Source organism: Emydura macquarii, unplaced genomic scaffold (genome assembly GCF_026122565.2).
Source record: "Emydura macquarii macquarii isolate MOO-44397 ecotype Brisbane River unplaced genomic scaffold, CSIRO-AGI_Emac_v2 contig_2768, whole genome shotgun sequence".
Lineage (NCBI taxonomy): Eukaryota > Metazoa > Chordata > Testudines > Chelidae > Emydura > Emydura macquarii.
This window is the reverse complement of record NW_027132905.1, coordinates 33,399,239-33,418,083: the sequence shown is the minus strand read 5'-3', so window position 1 is coordinate 33,418,083 and position 18,845 is coordinate 33,399,239. Positions and strand designations below refer to the sequence as shown.

Here is an 18,845-nt window from a genome sequence, read left to right as displayed (position 1 = left end):
CCCCTCGCCCGCTCCCCTGCCCGGGTCAGCCCCACGCAACGCAGCCCGGCCCCGAGGCTCAGACCGCCCGGCCGGGCTGCGGGATGGGACGGGAAACAGGATCCCCAGCAGGAGCGCGAAGCGAGGCGGGTCTCGCCGGCTTCTGCCTGCGCCCAGGCAGGGCCGCCCCCAGCAGAGCCCGGGCGTCGGGACAACGTCGCCCGCCCCGCCCCGCCCGCGCTGCCGAGCTCGGGGCCTGTCGCGACTCGCGGGCGCGATATGCGGCGGGCACGCGTCGAGCGAGCCCTGGCCCGGCTCCGCTGCCCGGCCCCACCTCGGCTCAGCAGCCCCGACAGCCGCCGCCACATCCCGCTCCCGGCTCCCGTGACAGTCCCCAGGCCAGGCCAGCCCCAGAGACATGCGCGCGCGAGGGACCACAGAGGAGACGTGCAGCAGGATAGAGGGGCCCCGCACAAACCATGGAGCAGGAGGAAACAGGAAAGTGAGTATCGGGGGCGGGCCAAATGAGCCCATAGAGACTAAGTCTAAGGAGCCATAGGCAGGCTAGAGTGGGCCCACCATAGAGAGGCAGTGTGGAGGCTAAAACACTCCCGACCCAGAACCATAAATAAGCGCTGTGTAGGCTAGAGGGACCCATACCATAGAGAGGTTAAGGGAAGTATAGAAGGTGCCAAACCTGACTATAGAGAGGCAATATGTAGGCTAGACTATCCCAGAACCATAAGAGCCCATATAGGCTAGAGCATAGTTTCTCAATGTGTGGTACGGGGACCGAGACACTGGCTGGGGTATGCGGTGAAAAACATACTGAAGGGAGACGTGTGATAGCTGCTGACTTCTGTAAAAGAAAGACCAGATTTAGAAGAAAGTAGTTCCCATGCAAATGTGCAACAAATGTTGGATCCAGAGGATCATGTTTCGGGGGGGGAAAAAAAACCCATTATTTGTGAAAGTACAAAATCTTCACAGGTTCATAAAGCATATAGCTACGATCCCAGTTATCTGGCTTTCAGGTTTACAATAAACAGAGGTATACCTCTATCACCACTTTGTGTGATCTGCAGTGAGACATTGTCTAATCACTCTGAAGACTTGCCTTTTGAAAAAGCACCTTCAAACTAAACATCCTGATCTGAAGAACAAATTGTCAAGCTGGCTGGATTGGGAGGAGGAGTGTTTAGTATATTGTTTGACATCAGTATGTCAAAATCATAGTAATTCACGTAAGATATGCCATGTCAGGTACTGCTAGGAAGGTTATAATGTGCTAAGTAAGATGATAATGTTTATGTTGATGTGTTATATGTGTAATAGAAGTTATGAATATGTTTGAGATATCTGTATTTCAAATTGTGCTGTCTGGTACATGCCCCAGACAGGATGGCTGCAGAACAATAGCCTGCATAATGGCCCATTGAGACATTCACAGATGCAAGGGGCCCAGGGGGAGAAGCCAGGGATACACCTGATGAGTCACCAGGACTTGCTCATGTGACTCTGGACTCCATTTTGGTTCCTGTGAAATTCCACAAGCAGCATGACCACCAGAGGATATATAAGGCAAAGCCTGGAATCCATTTTGTTGTCATTCTCAGCACCTATCTACCTCTGGATCAAGCCATCTGCAGCTGAATCTGTGCAACAAAGGACTGAGACCCATCCAATTACTGGATGTATATCAGAGGAACTATACAAGCCTGCAAACTCCACAATTCTTCTAGAAACCTGATGTATATGGACTTTCAAATCATTTGTATGTATCTGATTGCTTTAATCCTTTAACATTTCTCTTATGGTTTGTTTCTTTCTTTTTATAATAAACCTTTAGTTTTAGTTACTAAAGGATTGGCTGGCAGCGTGGTATTTTGGATAAGATCTAAACTTATATTGATCTGGTACTGTGGCTGACCCTTTGGTGTCAGAGGGAACCTTTTTAGTAAAGAGCATAGAGTTTAAATATCTTGTCTCTTTACTGGACCTTGTGGATGATTGGGAGCCGGAGACTGGAATGCAGTAAAGGGGGCTGTGTGTATTTGTATACTGGCTTCTTGATAACCAGTGTGGAAAATCCAAAGCACAATTTGTGGCTGGTTGGGAAGTCTGGCTTCAGTGCCACCCACCACTGCTGGGAGAATCTGCTCTCCTTTTGCAGCCTGCCCTGACCTTGGCATTTCAGGTGGCTGCCCTAGGCACGAAAGGGTTACACAAATCAATAGATTTTTTCACAAGAAAATGTGAAAGTTTGAAAAAATCAAGTGCTGCTATGAAATTGTATACTGCGATCCCTAAACAAGCTCTACAAATTTCATTTGAAATCGCACACATGGTGGCAAAACCAAAGAAACCACATACCATTGCTGAGAACCTTGTTATTCCTGCTGCTATCAGAATTGCTGAAATCATGTTTGGCAAAATAGAAGTAGATAAAATTAAAACCATCCCACATTCAAATGACACCATGACAAGAAGAACTGAAGACATGGCAGAAGATATAATTAAACAAATTTCAGAAAAAATCATCCAGAAAAAACAGTTCACTTTACAGATTTGATGAATCTACGGATGTATTTAACTATGTACAATTGATGACGTTTATCAGATACATTGATGATGAAGATGAGCAAGGAATACAGGAACAAATATATGGCTGGGAAGAATTGGACAAAAAACAGCAGGAGAGGACATTTTTAAGATCTTAAATGAGCACATTGTAAAAAAAATGGATTGTCATAGGAGTGGTGTGTCTGTGTGCACAGACAGAGCAGCAGCAATGGCAGGTTGACAAAGTGGTCTTGTTACTTGCTTAAAAGCTATAAATCCTTCAATCAAGTGGAACCATTGTATTATTCATAGATAGGCATTGGCTGCAAAGCGACTGAATGAAGACTTAAACAGTGTGCTAGGAACGGCCATGAAAATAGTGAACTTCATAAAAGTGCGGGCTCTGAATTCACATCTTATCTGATTGCTGTGCCATGACATAGGATCTGAATATATTACTGTACTTCTTCACACTGAAGTTCGGTGGTTGTCACGTGGAAGATTGTTAAATCGCCTGTTCGAGTTGAGATATGATGTTACTGTCTTTCTCAGAGACATGAAATCTGAATTCTTAAAGCATTTTGAAGATGAAGTATGGATTTGCAAATTATCCTATCTTTGTGACATTTTTGATAAAATCAATTATTTGAACTTTCAGCTTCAGGGATACAATACAAATATATTTATCTTGCATGACAAAGTAAGAGCTTTTAGAAAAAAGTTGAGGTTCTGGAAAAAAATCAAGCTTTATGTAGAAATTTTGTTTCATTTCCACAGCTCTCAGAGTTCTGTGAAGAAAATAAAATTACTTGGAATGAAAGTGTGAAAGAAAATATTAAAGAACACCTGGTAAATTTGGAATCAAACTTTGAACATTATTTCCCTAATGTTGAAGAGTATGAAGATCCACAGAAAGTGTCATCCATTTAATAACAGCGCTATTGAACGAAACAGGAATTCCAGAAAGCATGAAGGAAAAAGCTTTTTGAGCTTTGCATGGACAGTACGTTGCAGAGGATGCAGAACATGGGACTGGGTGACACCCCTGCATTTTGGCAGAAAATGAAACGGGAATACCTACAGCTGAGGAACATGACTCTCACAGAGCTTCTCATGTTTATCTCAACATATTTGTGAGAGACCAGTTTCTCACACTTGACTAGGCTAAAAAGTAAAATAAATCGTTTGTGCCCAGAAAATGATCTGACAGTAGCAATAAGTAGTTTAAAACCGAGATTTGGAATGCTTATGTCATCCAAACAGACCCAAGTTTCTCATTAAACCCAGTTCTTACAAGAACTCATTTTGTATATTATTTTGTTAAAACTAGCAAAAAGTCCAGTGCAGTCCCTGATTTGTAGAACAATTCTAGAGGGGGAGTATCAGTTCCTGTCACAAAGATACCTATGTTTGGAGTTTAATTAATATAAATGTAGAGTTATATTGTTTTTACTGTTCTATAATTATGATTCATGTGTTGTTTTGTTTCAAAAATGGTTGTAAAATTCAATAAAAAGGAATAAATCTTACATTCTGAATTATTGTATGCCTATTTATGTGTGTGCGTGCGTGTGTCTTAGTCAGACACATGCAACGATATGCTATGTCCTTGTGTCTTTTTATCTCTGAACTACAGGTCCAAACACTCCCTTCACCCCCTGCTACCATAGTACTCCTCAAGACATACCCTTTTTAGAAAAAAAGCAACCACAATCTTCTCTCTCGCTCTCCTTCCCTGTCTCTCATCCTCCTTCCCTGTCTCTCTCTCTCTCACCCCTTCCTCCTCTCAAATCTATGGCAAAAAAATTAACACACTGCGCATTGCGCAGCATTTTATATTCCCCAACATTGGCATGCCGCTCAAAGCCTCCTAGTTTTGGCCAACATCACCTCTAGCCCAGGTACATAGTTGAGTTGTGTACCCCTGGTGTAAAGGTGGCAACCCTATCCACACTAGATCTAACATCTGTCATATCACAGCCTTATATATTCAGCCCTTCTTCCAACATATGGCACACATTAGTCTGTAAATATAAAATCCTGTGGAAAATTGAGTGTTGGGGTACTTATTAAAATTTTCAGAAGTTAGGGGGTACTTGCTACTTAAAAGGTTGAGAAACACTGGGGTAGAAGAGGGGCCATATACCATAGAGGCAATGGGGGAGGGGACTGAGGAACCGCGCCGAGAGCACGGAGAGGCTGTTGCGGGGTGACAGCCATACAGACAGCCCAGCGGGCCTGTGCCCCGCTCCCAGAGATACTATGGAGATGACGTGCATGTAGAGGCCGGCAATGTGCAGGCTGTAAAGCCCTAGAATCTGGTGGATGGCTGGGGCATGAGCCCCTCACCCATGGTGACTGGTCACTATAGCAACAGCTGGGGGACCACAGGGTGGAGTGGCCCAGCTGAAGCATCCCAGGGCCACTGCTGGTTGGGGAGGCCAAGCTGGAGATCCCCCTTATTCCTCTCTCTTGGGGTGGTGTCGGGCAGTCAGCTGAGCCAGGGAAGCCCAGGGATGTCTCTGTGTGGGTGGGATAATTGGGGTAGTGACACGGGCATGCTTTCACATATTGGACTCTGAGATGTCACTACTGCTGTTGGCAGGCACCTAGTCTCCATAGCCAAAGTCAGCTTCCTACACAGTGACTGTCTATGAACAGCACTGAAATCTCCATGGCCCTGTCAAGGAGAGCCTGGGTCCTGGGGCTGGCAATGCTGCAGGGCCTTCCAAAGATCACAACATGGATAGGAAAGAAGAGAAGATATACATTGTAGTCTCCTATACTAGGAAAGAACTGGATTGGGATACTGTTGGGGATGTTATAGCCATTACGGAGGACAATCTAAATGTTAGAGCAGAACGGGGACTCAGCTGCCTTTATCTCTGGGGCTTAGATATATTGATCTCAGTTGAGCTGTCCCTTCTCCCCCTCAAGCCATTTAAACCATCTTCAGCTGCTTATCCCTCCCCCGTGTCCATGTTATGAGGTCCTACTCCTTTCTGACACCATTGTTGCTAGTCTGCCTAAACTGTGATGTTCCATTAGAGTTTTCATCTCTCGGTCTAAGCCATCACCACAGTCACATAGGGATCAGATTCCAGACAGGCAAACAGATGAGTGCTGTTTGCACTGTATCTTTCAGGAGCTCCATAGTTCTGAGCATGAAGGCTCCAACTCTACCTGGGAATGTCCCAGATCATGGATATGGCAGGTGACTCCTGTTTCTCTATATTGTTTAGTACCTGACAAGACCCAGGAACACTATGCTGAGGGCCAGTAGGGAGCCTTGAACCCTGGCTAACATCCCTGATACACTTGACCCAGCTGAAGAGAAAGGATAACCAGCTTGTGATGAAGTGGAGATATTTGCGGGGTTTTCTCTGAGTGCTGTGTGTATGCCTCAGTTTCTCCCATATGTTACTCATGTATTTCGGTGATGGGATCAAGTGTGTGATCATTACAGAGACCACTAGAGGGTAGATGGGCCTTCCCCAGCCACGCATACGCAAAACTAGCCAGGACCCTCCGCCCTGGCCCAACCAGTTGCAACAGGCCCAAACAGTTGCATGTGGAGACCAAGAGGAGTAGCCACCTTTCCCAGGAGGGAGATAAAGGACTGGGGAGGGGCAAAGGGATGGCTCTTGTGGGGGGGGGAGGGGGGTGAAGAAGGGCTGGAAGAACCCAGTTCCCTGTGAGGAGTCAGGGGCTGTAGGGTCTGAGAGTGGGGCTCTGAAACTCTCCAGGTGCTGCTATAACTCCTAATTAAGCTGCTAACAAAGTCTTTCTACACTGTCATCCTAAGATCTAATAAATCCTTCTGACTTCCACCTGGACTGTGAATCGCTTTTGACTGCAAGGCGGGGTGTATGGCCCCTTTGGGGGTGTGAAAGAACTCTCCAGGGTCTCATCAACGGGGACCCACAGGGGGAGTCCTGGCAGAGCAGCGGTGCTGAACCCTCTGAGGCCAGAGTCACGAGGTGGCTGCACTGGTGTGTGGAGACCCAGGGGGACAGACTCTGAAGCACTAGAGTCCTGATTCACTGCATCCCGAGTGGTTCCAGAGCACGGTTCCTGGGGGACTCCATCACACAGCTCAATCAGTCTCTTAATCAAAGATTATTAGTCAAAGATTAGTCACCACAATAACAGAAAAGCAAACATAAGAGCCCTGCAGCCTGATCCATTCCAAATAGCTTTCAGAAATCCTCCTGTTTATATATCATACTTGATTAGGAACAAAGACAAAATAATTTCATTCTAATGACCTATTGACCTGTGAAGATCATTTCATGGCATCTCAATTTATATAATTGATAAGATAAAAGTCATTTATCAACAAGTAATTATCTCATCAATCACAGAAAACATTTGTTAACATCAAGCATTCCCTTTCTTGGATATCTGGACACATTTTCTAAAGGTCAGTTGGTCAGAGCAAAAAGTCATACACAATTCATCCTTCAACAACACATTAAGATTTAGCCTGAGTACAAAGGATTATAGATATTGTCACGCTGACTGGATTGCGGGGGGAGCATTTAGTATATTGTTTAACATCAATATGTCAAAATCATAATAATTCATGTGAGATATGCCATGTCAGGTACTGTTAGAAAGGCTATAATGTGCTAAGTAAGATGACTATGTTTATGTTCACGTCATATGTGAGATGGAAGTTATGGATATGGTTGATATATCAGCATTTCGAATTGTGCTGTCTGGGTAACGACTCAGGATGGCTGCAGAACAATAGCCTGCTTAATGGCCCATTAAGACATTCCCAGGTGTAAGGGGCACAGGGGGAGAGGCCAGGGATATACATGAGGAGCTACCAGGACTTGCCCATGTGACTCTGGACTCCATTTTAGTTCCTGTAAAACTCCACAAACAGCATGCCAGCGCCAGAAGGTATATAAGGCAGAGGCCTGGGGAATCCATTTTGTCTTCAACTTCAGCTACCATCCTACCTCTGGATCAGCTCATCTACAACTAAACTGAAGCTGTGAAACAAAGGACTGAGACTCATCCAAGTATTGGATGTATACCAGAGGGACTATACAAGCTTGCAACTCCACAATTCTTCTAGAAACCTGATGTATATGGACTTTCAAATCATTTGTATGTATCTGATTGCTTTAATCCTTTAACATTTCTCTCATAGTTTCTTCTGTTTTATAATAAACCTTTAGTTTTAGTGGTATTTTGGGTAAGATCCAAACTTATATTAATCTGGTACTGTGGCTGACCCTTTGGGGTCAGGAGGAACCTTTTTAGTAAAGAGCATAGAGTTTAAATAACTGGTCTCTTTACTGGACCTAGTGGCTGAGAGCCAGAGACTGGAATGCAGTAAAGGGGGCTGTGTGTATTAGTGTACTGGCTTCTTGATAACCAGTTTGGGGGAATCAGAAGCACAGTTTGTGGCTGGTTGGGAAGTCTGACTTCAGTGTCATCCACCAGTGCTGGGAGAATCTGCTCTCCTTTTGCAGCCTGCCCTGACCTTGGCATTTTCAGGTGGCTACCCTAGGCACGGAAGGGTCACAGATATAAAGCATTACAGGACTTTAGTTCATCTGCAAAAGACAATGGGAGTCTGGTTTGTCTGCTAACATACCACTGCAGTCAGGAGAACAGCAGAAGCATGTGGCTCAGGGGTTTTGTCATAGAGGAAGAGCAGAGAACAGTTGCTGCTGGGGAAGAGACTCACGCCTGGTCTACTCTACAGAGGTAGGTTGATGTAAGGCTGTAAGCATCTATACTACTATGATGCTCCCGCCGATATAAGTCTCCCACTGGATCGACCTAATAACTTTACCTGTGCGAGAGGCAGAATGCTTAGGTGGATGCAGTGTTAGTGTAAACACAGCATTGACTGTTCTGGCTGTCAGCTCATGGTGGCGGGGCTCTGGGCTGTGAGTGTCTCAATGCCCCGCACTGTCAGTTAAATTGGTGGAAGCAGTCCTCGTGAGGACGTGAACCTCCAATAGAAGGAAGGTAATGTGCACATGAAAAATCAATTTCATTACTGTGGTGGTTGTAAGTTGACATAAGTCAACTTAATTTTATAGTGTAGACTTACCTTTAGCTATGAAGTCAGAATTAGCCTAGGGAGAAGCAGCAGCACACAGTACGGTGAAGATGGCGGAGTCTGGGACTCCTCGGCCCCTCAATCCCCAACACACTCCCTATCTCATCTGCACAAATCCTAATCTCACATTCTCCTCCTCCTTGCCTCCAGTGATACCTTTTCTAATTGTGGCTCTGCTTCCACCAACCACATCCTTCCCCAATATCAACAGCACCTCTGCTTCTGCCCATTTCCCAGAATACCTACTCTATCTCCAGAGATCACAGACACCCAATACCTCCTCTTCTCCAACTCCTGCGGCTCAGAGCCCTGGATTCTTCCATCTGATACTGCCACATCAGCCACCCTCTCCTGTGGAGGCCTCTCTCTGACAATCCCCACCATGGATCACACTGAAGCAGGGGCACTAGGCTTCTTTTCTCCTGTTCCTGCTGCTTCCATCCCCTCCCCTTCCTGTTCCATCTCCTCCATCCCACTCTTCCCTCCTCTCACCTGCTGCCCACCCAGCTCCTGTCCTTCACTTCCCTCCCACTCAGACTCTCCTCAGTCTATCAAACTCATCATCTGTGACTTCACTTTGGTCTGCCAGTGTCACAGTGAGCATGAATCTGACCAGGCACCAGCTCATACCACTGTCCCAGGCCTGTTCACTTTTGTATTAGTGTAGATCAAAGAACCATAGAAGATTAGGGTTGGAAGGGATCTCAGAAGGTCATCTAGTCCAACCTCCTGCTCAAAGCAGGACCAACCCCAACTAAATCATCCCAGCCAGGGCTTCATCAAGCCACACCTTAAAAACCTCTAAGGATGGAGATTCCACCCCCTCCCTAGGTAACCCATTCCAGTGCTTCACCACCCTGCTAGTGAAAACGTTTTTCCTAATATCCGACCTAGACCTCCCCCACTGCAACTTGAGACCATTGCGCCTTGTTCTGTCATCTACTACCACTGAGAACAGCCTATCTCCATCCTCCCTGAAACCCCCTTTCAGGTCGTTGAAGGCTGCTATCAAATCCCCCCTTACTCTTCTCTTCTGCAGATTAAACAAGCCTAGTTCCCTCAGCCTCTCTTCATAAGTCCTGTGCTCCAGCCACATAATCATTTTTGTTGCCCTCCTCTGGATTCTCTCCAATTTGTCCACATCTTTTCTGTAGTGGGGGACCCAAAACTAGACACAGTACTCCAAATGAGGTCTCACAGTGCCAAACAGAGGGGAATAATCACTTCCCTTGATCTGTTAGCAATTCTCCTACTAATGCAGCCCAATATATTGTTAGTCTTCTTGGCAATAAGGGCACACTATTGACTCATATCCATCTTCCTGTCCACTGTAACCCCCAAGTCCTTTTCTGGAAAACTGCCTAGCTAGTCATCCCCAATCTTTAGCAGTGCATGGGATTCTTCTGTCTTAAGTGCAAGACTCTGCACTTGTCATTGTTGAATCTCATCAGATTTTTTTTGGCCCAATCCAATTTGTCTAGGTCACTCTGTATCTTATCCCTACTCTCCAGCATACCTATCACCTCCCTTCAGCTTAGTATCATCTGCAAACTTGCTGAGAGTGCAATCCACTCCATCCTCCAGATCATTAATTAATCTGTAATTGTTAAATGTATGAGTGTATTTGGTGTTTAAACTTCATGAAAACTAATGGGATCTTACATGCATTGTTTTCACTTACCTGTATCCCATTATAATGTAGTAGCAAACATTTACATTGTGTGTACCTGTAACGGGATCAGCACCCACCTCTTGCGAGCATCCCCTTGGTCAAGTGCCTGTCAACAATCACTCCATTCATATGGAATGGGCGGGCACCCATCTCTCTCAAGTGCCCCCACCCTTGGTCAATAATTTCTTCGGCAGATCTTCAGAGACTCAACCCTCCGACCAAGTCACAAATACTGTCTGTAGATGGAACAGAACAAATCCTTCCAAGGTATACAGCCTTTACCTTCTCCGAGCCCTGGTGTGGGACTGTACCTCTAGGGCTTCCTACCCGGTGACACTGTTCTCCTGAAGCCCTCCCTGGACTCAGTCCTGACTCAGTCCCAGCAGCCAGCCAGGAGCACCTTCTTAGCTTCCCTGGTCTCTGCCCACACCAAGCTGTCTATGTCCTGCTGCTCTTTCAGCCAGTCAGGAACCCAATTTCTCTCTATTCTAGCTCCAGGCAGCAAGTGACTGACTCTTGCTGTCTTTGCTGCTCCTTATTATATGCCCCTCCTGACCCCTGATTGGCCATTCCTGTAGCTCCTCTGATTGACTTGTTCCCCTGCAGCCACTCTAGGTCAGTTGGAGTACTTCTCTTCTAGTCCTCTCTGGGAAGGAGTCTGGTAGGACCCTGAGGCATCCGGCAGGGGGCTTCTGGGTCTAGTCCACACCATCACAATAGCTCTGTAATTAAATAACCCATAGAACAACAAAGAACCTTGTGGAATGCAAATGAAGAACTTTAGCAAAAAAGTTTAGCTAAAGCAAGTGGACATTATGTGTGATGATCGGAAGTCAAAGACTTAAAATGCATTCCTGTCATCAAAGGAAAGTGCTCTGTCATCAAAGGAAAAGCCTACGTGGATAGTGACAGTCAGCTGGTTTTCTTTGAGAATAAGCTATAAGAAGGGATTGAAGGAAAGATCCTGCAGCTCTGGACGTTTTGGACTCTTACAGGGAAGTACAACAGATGCAAACAGAGATCCTGAGAGACAATCTGGGTACCCCAAAAAGACTGTTGGGAAACTGTCTGTTTATTACATCACTGCCACCATTTAGAATAACAAATTGTGACTCACCTGTGCATATATTTTACCTGTTTTAAAGTCTCAATAACTTTCACTTCCTTTTACAAATACAGGCCACCAACAACACATGCACACTAATTCAACAGCTGAAATTAGACTAGTGTATTTCAGCCCTTAGGAGACTAAACTATTATGGGCCACAGGCAGAGAATAGCAGGTATAAGGTGCACCAATGCCTGACATCCCTGTAATGGCAAGTAACCCAGATCCCACACTGCAGAGGAAGGCTAAAACTCACAAAGGCCACTGCCAGTGTGATGTGGGGCAAAATTCCTTCCTGAGCTCACATATGACAATCAGTTAGACTCTAAGCATGTGAGCAAGAACCAGCCAGCCAAGCTCCTGAGTAAGAGAAAGCTCTGTGATACCTCAGAGCACTGGTTCACCCCATCCAGTGTCCCTTCTCCAGCCATGGCCATCTCTGATAATTCAGAGGAAGGAAACAAAGACAAAAAAGATTACAATGGGGGTATAACAAAAAGGGAAAATCCCTTCCTGACCCCTGCAGTGACCATCTGAAGCCCTGAAGCATGAGAATTTAGGAACATCTGACATGAACTAGAAGGGACCCTCAGGGCTGCAGAGTTCTCCCTGCACCCTCACCACAATTGCCTCCTACAGTCCTATTCATTCATTTGTCCAGCTCCCTTCAAAGCTAATTAAGTTGTCTGCCCCACAGCTCCTACTCGGAGGCTGTTCCAGAACCTCATTGATCTGATAGTTAGAAACCTTCTTCTAATTTCCAGTCTCATTTGAACAAATTCAGGACTGGAAATTCAGGCCAGTTATACCATTTGTTTGTAGTGCATGTGTTCTCTCTCTCTCTTTCTAAAATCAGTGTATGAGTACTAGATTGGAGTTGTAGGTTTAAGTAGTAAAATATAAGTAGGATCACGCTACAGAAGTATAGGACTAGTAAGTTACATATGGCTGATGAGTATGTATCAGGTATATAAATAAGATAAGGTTGTGACACAAGGCTTACAGACTTTAGGTCTGTAAGATATATAGCTTGGCCATAGAAGTCCTCAGCCTGAAACAGTTGGAATGACTAGTTGTCTGAAAGAGAATCCTGTACCAGTAAAGAGTAAGATTACAGTAAAAGATGTGCAAGTGCTGATGTTCTTGAAACTACGCAGCAAAGACTGGAAAATAAGTCACAATGTGCAGTTAATATCACAAGCTGCCTATGGTAACATTTCAGGGGATTCTGTAATAACTTCAAGTTGCTATGGTAACTCATTGACACAGATGTTAATGAGAATAAGGGGGACAAAGGGAGTAGCCTATGAGAAATGGGGCACCCTCAAATTCATGGGGTATGAAGTGCAAATAAGGAAAAATGGATTGAGACTCTTATGCATATGCCCAAGCATGGTGAGCATAAAAGAAACTCAGGTTACAAGGTGCTGCCTACCTAAGTGAGTAGGGAAGCACATCAGGACACGCCCCATGAGCTGGCCACCTGATGATCATCTGCTTCATTTCAATGTTCCCCCAGGAGGCGTGAGTGTGAAATCATTGATGCTGGATATCATACTGTTTGTTTCAATCTCTGTGTATGTTTCAACAGATGGTAGCATTGTTAATTGGCTTAATGAAACTGTTAAGAAAATAACATTTGCTAATTTGTCAGTGTATTACTTGTGGTCAGTCTTACTCATGTGTTCCTAGTGTCTTCAGACCTAATGTTTCTATTTGGGGTTTTCAACTTGCTAATCCTGTAGTTGTCATGGAGCTTGAACCTTTGGCACAGATCATTGTAGTTTAAGATACCATTGGTAATACACTATTGGTACAATATTATAAAGGCTAAAGATTGTGCCAACTTTGTCCTTTAGCTTAAATAGCTTTTCATCCTCCCTGATATATTTATAGACAGCAACAATCTATCCCCTCCCAGCCTTCATTGGGCTATGCTAAACAAGCAAAGCTCTTCCAGTATCCTCTCATAAGATAAGCCCTCCATTCCTTTGATCATCCAAATAACTCTTCTCTGCACTTGTTGCCGTTTGAATTCAAACTGGAACATAGGTGACCAGAAATGTGCACAGTATTCTAGATGAGGTCTTAATATAATGGTCTTAATAATATAACTTTGTATAATGGCAAACTTCTCTATTTCTACTGGAAACACCTCCCCTGACACATCTTAGGACATACTGAATCTTTTTCCCTAGTTGCCTTGGGTTCTCAACCAGCTGAGAGGCTTGGAAGAAATTTTGTCAGATACTAGTAAGATGTATAACCTACCTGAACAGTTGTCATGTCTTTTGTTACGGGCATCTGCTGTTCTGCCTGCCTGAGATTTCAGGGTCTGCTGGTAGCCCTTGGGAGGTCAGCAAGTGTTGTGTGCAGTGTACCGCAGTCAGTCGCAATTTCATCGTGCTTAGATTCAGGTTAAGATTTCCTTCCCTGGCTCTTTTTAGCAGACAGGTTGTGGTTGTGATCTGCCACAGCTTCCATCATGCTGGCTGGGTTCATCTACATGAGCACTTAGTTTGTGGCAAGCTGGGGTGCGATGCTGCCCCACGAGCCTGCTGAGGTGCATGAACAGTTCATTAGAGCGCTATGAAGTAGTCCTGTTTCAAAGAGACTAGGCATCTCTCTTCCCTCTCCCTGCCCTGCTCCTGACATTTAGCAGGTTGGTCCCATCCCAGAGTGGGGAGGGACAGAAGGTGGGCTGGTCCTATCCCATGGAGTGTGTGTGTGGGGCGTGTCTCAACACATAATGCTGACCAGCCCAGCCTGGGGAAGGGTCTGGTTCACTCTACACTCAACTCCAGCCCAGGCCACCACTGCTGTTTCCTGTCTAGTCAATGGGTAAAGGGTGATGGCACAGACAACACAGTGATTAGGGGCCCCAACTAGGCCTGCCCCACAGTCGGGGCCCCCACATGGGGGGAGAGGGGGGAGAAGGGTATACTTTACCAGGGCCCAGAGACCCTGGGTGGCCTAGCTCAGGCTGCAACCCCCATTACCATGAGGAAAAAATTGAGGCTAAATTGTAGATCATACCTGAGGATATTTATAGAAACTTACATAGATACAAGGAAATATCTATTGTCCAGACCCTGTGAGATTCTCTGGAGCCAATCAGAAGCAGTGTTAGCGCAGTCTCAAGCAACATTCTCAACAGTGAGTTGCTGGGCCTGCTGGCCCAGCCCAGGCCTTTCTCTAGAATAGAAAGTGTGTGCTTGTGCAGTTAAACTAGGACTTGTAATTTGACATTTGTCTGACGTTCCGTTCTGTCCTAAAATATGACAGTAGAGCCTGGGGAATTGGAAGAAGCTTCTGAATGTCTTTTTCACAAGTATCCTACAGATCTTTTTGAGAATTTTCCTTGTGAAATGTTGGACCTGAAAAAAATCTTCAAGTTTACTTTTCAAAAATAATATTAACCTCACGCCACTTATCTTATTACATGAGATTTACAAAAAACAACTGCAACTAATTTTCAGTGAAGTGTGTATAGCCCTATGGATTTTTTGCACACTGCCAGTGTCTGTGGCAGAAGCTGAAAGAAGTTTCAACAAGCTAGCACTCATCAGAAACTGCAGGCGTTCTACAAAGGGGCAAGAAGGGTTAAGCCACCTAGCTATCTTGTCTATTGAGTGGAAATTTGCAAGAGAAATTGACTTTGGGGGGCTAATTCATGATTTTGCAATGAAAAAAGCCAGAAAAATAAAACTTTAAAGTTAATTGGCCTAATTATAAAATGTTTGCGGTCACATTGGTCCATTAGAATAAAAAAATCAAGACATTGACAGGATGTAATACCTTTATAATGACCAAAAAATTACAAAATAGTCAGCAAACTTGTAGGACTCTCAGGATGGGTATTATGTTAAACACAAATAGCAAAGTGGGGGCATTTTTAAAGAAATGTAGAATATGTAACAGTAATTTAAGAATTCAAACTTTTTTCATTGCTCATGAGATTATATGTATGGGATGAGGGATTGTGGTATGTGTGTGTGAGGGGGCTCGTGTTACAAGTTTGTACTGGGCCCGAAAATATTATGCTTGTGCCCTGCCCACAGTGGCCCCCGGGCAGGCCTGGGAGAGACGCTGCAGCACTGGCTGGCAAAGAGCTGAGACCAGGATCCATGCTCCCACCATAGCCATCATCACTATCGCTTCATACACGAACAGGTGAGGGGGATCTGCCCCGGGGGGTGGGTGGGTGGGTGTGTTTGTGTGTGTGGGCCCTGCCCCAGAGGAAGGCTTGGGGCTGTGAGGGGTGTCCTGCCCTGGGGTGGTACTGGGGGTAGTGGAGGACCTAGGCTGCTGAGGGGGAAGATTGGGATGGGTCCTGGTCTCAGCACCTTGCCAACCAGGGCTCCTAATCACAGTGTTGTCGGCACTGCCCCACTCTCCCCTCTGGCCAGGCAGGAAACAGCAGCAGTGGCCTGGACTGGAGCTGAGCACTGAGCAAGCCAGTCCTGATCCTTTCCAGCTACATGTGGTGAGACACTTCCCAGCCCAATAACCTACCAGCAACAACTGCAGCCTCAGCAGGGAGTTTATGCTTCCATCTCCCTGCTTCCTGCTTCCATGCCTGTTTCCGTCTCCCTGCTGTTGGAAACATTGTCAGCTATGAGGCTGATCCCTGCAAGTCTCATTAGTATGTCTTGTTAGCGGTATTGATATTCCTCTGCTGCAGGCTTGATCTGAGTTCTCAATCTATATCTCACTGCTGCTATCCATAATGTTGTTAGGTAGCTTATATAGTAGCTCTTGCCAATAGCCATCTTTGGCGTCAACTACTGAGAAAGATTTTGTTTTTGCTAAGTCAGGTCACATCTCTTTAATTGTAGGAATTTGGTAATCAGCTCTCCTTAGTGCATTGTGTAAATTGCTTGGATCTATGCAAATGCTCAGCTTGCCTGTCTACTTAATGGTCACCATGATGCTTATCCAGCTTGCAGGCCCTGTGACTTCAGCAATGATATCTTCTTTTTCATTTACTTAGTGCTCCCATTTCTCTTTCTCTCAATGCAATGGGCATTCTGCAAGGCAGGTGCTGAGCTAACTGAATTGTTCTATCTATTTCCAGGTGTGACATGCCATGACATCCCAGTGTGACCTTCAGAAACATAATGCTTAACTTTTAGCAGCTTTTCGGCAGTGTATTTTTTGCACTGTATTGTCTGCTCTGGATAGGTTTTTGTGTGGTTATGTTTCTGATTTATGAATTGTTTGTCCTAGGTTTAGTGTCACCAGCTTCATAAATTCATTTGATTTAGCTGAAAGTAGTGGTTTCTGTTTTGTTTGTACTACCAGAAATGTCAGCCTTTATCCTTTTCCTTGGTATTCTGCTTGTAATTTATGTTGCCCTAGTGGTATGATGATTGTGCCATTGTATAGTTTTAATGTGGCTTTGCCTGGTTGCAATTTTGCTTTCTTCTCTGGCACAATGCTGAAGAAGTCTTTGTAGCCTAGCACATTCACTGATGCCCCGCTATCTCTGTGACTCACCTCTTGTGAGTGCCTCCTGTCGGCTGTGTGCAATCCTATTTTCTTTTCTTTTCTTATCTTGGCTCTCCCTGTCAGCTGTTGCCCTTGTCAAGCGCATCTTCAGTGGCTCAGTTCTCCTAAGGTCAGTAAGGCATGCAGTCTAACACATGGAAGAACCCCTTCCAGGGTAAAAGGTCCAATAGAGCCAGTCCCTGTGCTTTTCTTACCGTCTTTAGTCCTGGACTCAGTCCTCAGCTCCTTCTGAGCTGGCTTTAAGTCTGTTTGTGCACTGATATAGAGCAGTGCTCCCAGGGCTTTCTCCCTGGAGACTCTTTAAGTCCTGTCCTTCACTTGGGCTTCTAAACAAGTCTTATCACCTTCTTGGGGCTTAGGCCACTCTGCCAGCAATCAGTGGGAGGACCTGGGCCCGCCCACTACTCTGGGTCCTGACCATGTGCTGCTTCCTGTAATAGTTGCTGCTGCTATTCCCAGGGCCACTTCCCACATAGCCCCTTCCACTTTGCTGTGACCTCAAGGCTGAAAGATCTCAACTCCTCTCCTTTCTCACCCTCTTGGTCCCAGCCAGCAACTGACCCTACTCAGGTCTTGTAGCTCCTTTTAACTGGGTCTGCTGCCCTCTGATTGGCTGCTTCCCTGCAGCCTCTCTAGACAGGCCAGAGGATCCACCTTCACTGCTCCTTTTCTGGGGTGTGTACCAGGCCTTCAGCATGGGGCTTGAAAGGGCCTTGTACACACAACCTGTCATTCAGTTTCCTTTTTGTGTGCTGCTGCCTTCTCTTTGCATCTGGTGCTAGTCTGAGCTTTACAAATAATTTATTTTTGTTGTTTTGCATGCATTAATGTCATATACATGCAAAATTTCATCCTCTGTCACTGCTTGCTTCCTTCATATGGGGTGTGTGTTTTTTGACCCTTGTCTGCAAGCTTTGGCACAATGATTTCTCTTGCCACAATTATTATATATGACTCCATATCTAGAACATTTTCAATCATCATATTTTTCTCCACATTATCCACAGGTCTTCCTTTGAATTTGATCTCCTTTGCTTTGTATTTGTGCATTTGCTTTTACACAAATTTTGCTCTGTTTTTCCTTGTATTTTCATGCTTTCCCTGTGCTACTGGGTGAATTATCTCTCTGTCTGCTCCACTTTGTTGATACTGGACACTTAGTGATCAGTGTGGATACCAGTGGGACACGGTATGCCTGATTTGCAGATCAATAAGGTTTAATGTGCAAGGTTTTCTATAAACATACTAGTTAAATACAAAGCTTAAAATTAACTACAATATATCATACTCACTAAGTCTGGAGAGCTAAGCAGTCACTCAGAAGGCTGTATACAGGAATGGCTTTCTTCAGTGGCCCCACCAGGGAGTCAGTGGATCCTCTGGTCCAACCGGCAGCATCTCCCGCAGAGTCAGGTGTTGCTGGAGCATGCCCCTTTGTCTAAATAGTGACTTCTTATACCCTTCCATAAACTGCCTTCACCTAATTATTTGGCCTCCAGGACCTCTCTCCTATCCTTCCCTATGTCATTGGTACCTACATGTACCACAACCACTGGCTCCTCCCTAGCACCACTGTGATGCTAGGTCCAAAAAAGCCAAGCAACTTTGCAAGTTGCATGGCCCAACTCTGACTTTTCAAGATACATTATAGGAAAATACAATGGTAGTGAGAGTCATTCCTTATAAGTAGACTAGAGCCTTGATATGCAAGTGTATTGTTGGTAATTTGATGTTATTTACTTATCTCTTGTTGTAGATAAACTACTTTCCTGTCTGTCACTGTTCTATTGATTAAGAGTTCAAAAGGAACATATGAACATTTAGATGGAACTTTGAATGTAACAATACTATTGTTTTTATTTCTCTTTGAAGTTTAAGTAGTAAATACCTGTGAATGGTTGTAAATGGCCAATTACTTTGTGCTA

The 18,845-nt window shown here is 45.0% G+C and overlaps 1 protein-coding gene across 2 annotated transcripts in view; it reads right to left on the bottom strand.

Moving 5' to 3' along the window:
- Positions 1 to 486, bottom strand: part of DELE1 (DAP3 binding cell death enhancer 1) — a 48,867-nt gene extending 48,381 nt beyond the window's left edge. For both annotated transcript variants that reach the window (XM_067566965.1, XM_067566966.1), the window contains exon 1: positions 314 to 486. In XM_067566965.1, the coding sequence (XP_067423066.1) occupies positions 314 to 347 (34 nt within the window). In that variant the 5' untranslated portion in view covers positions 348 to 486. The remainder of the gene's footprint in view (positions 1 to 313) is intronic.
- Positions 487 to 18,845: the final 18,359 nt, after the last annotated feature.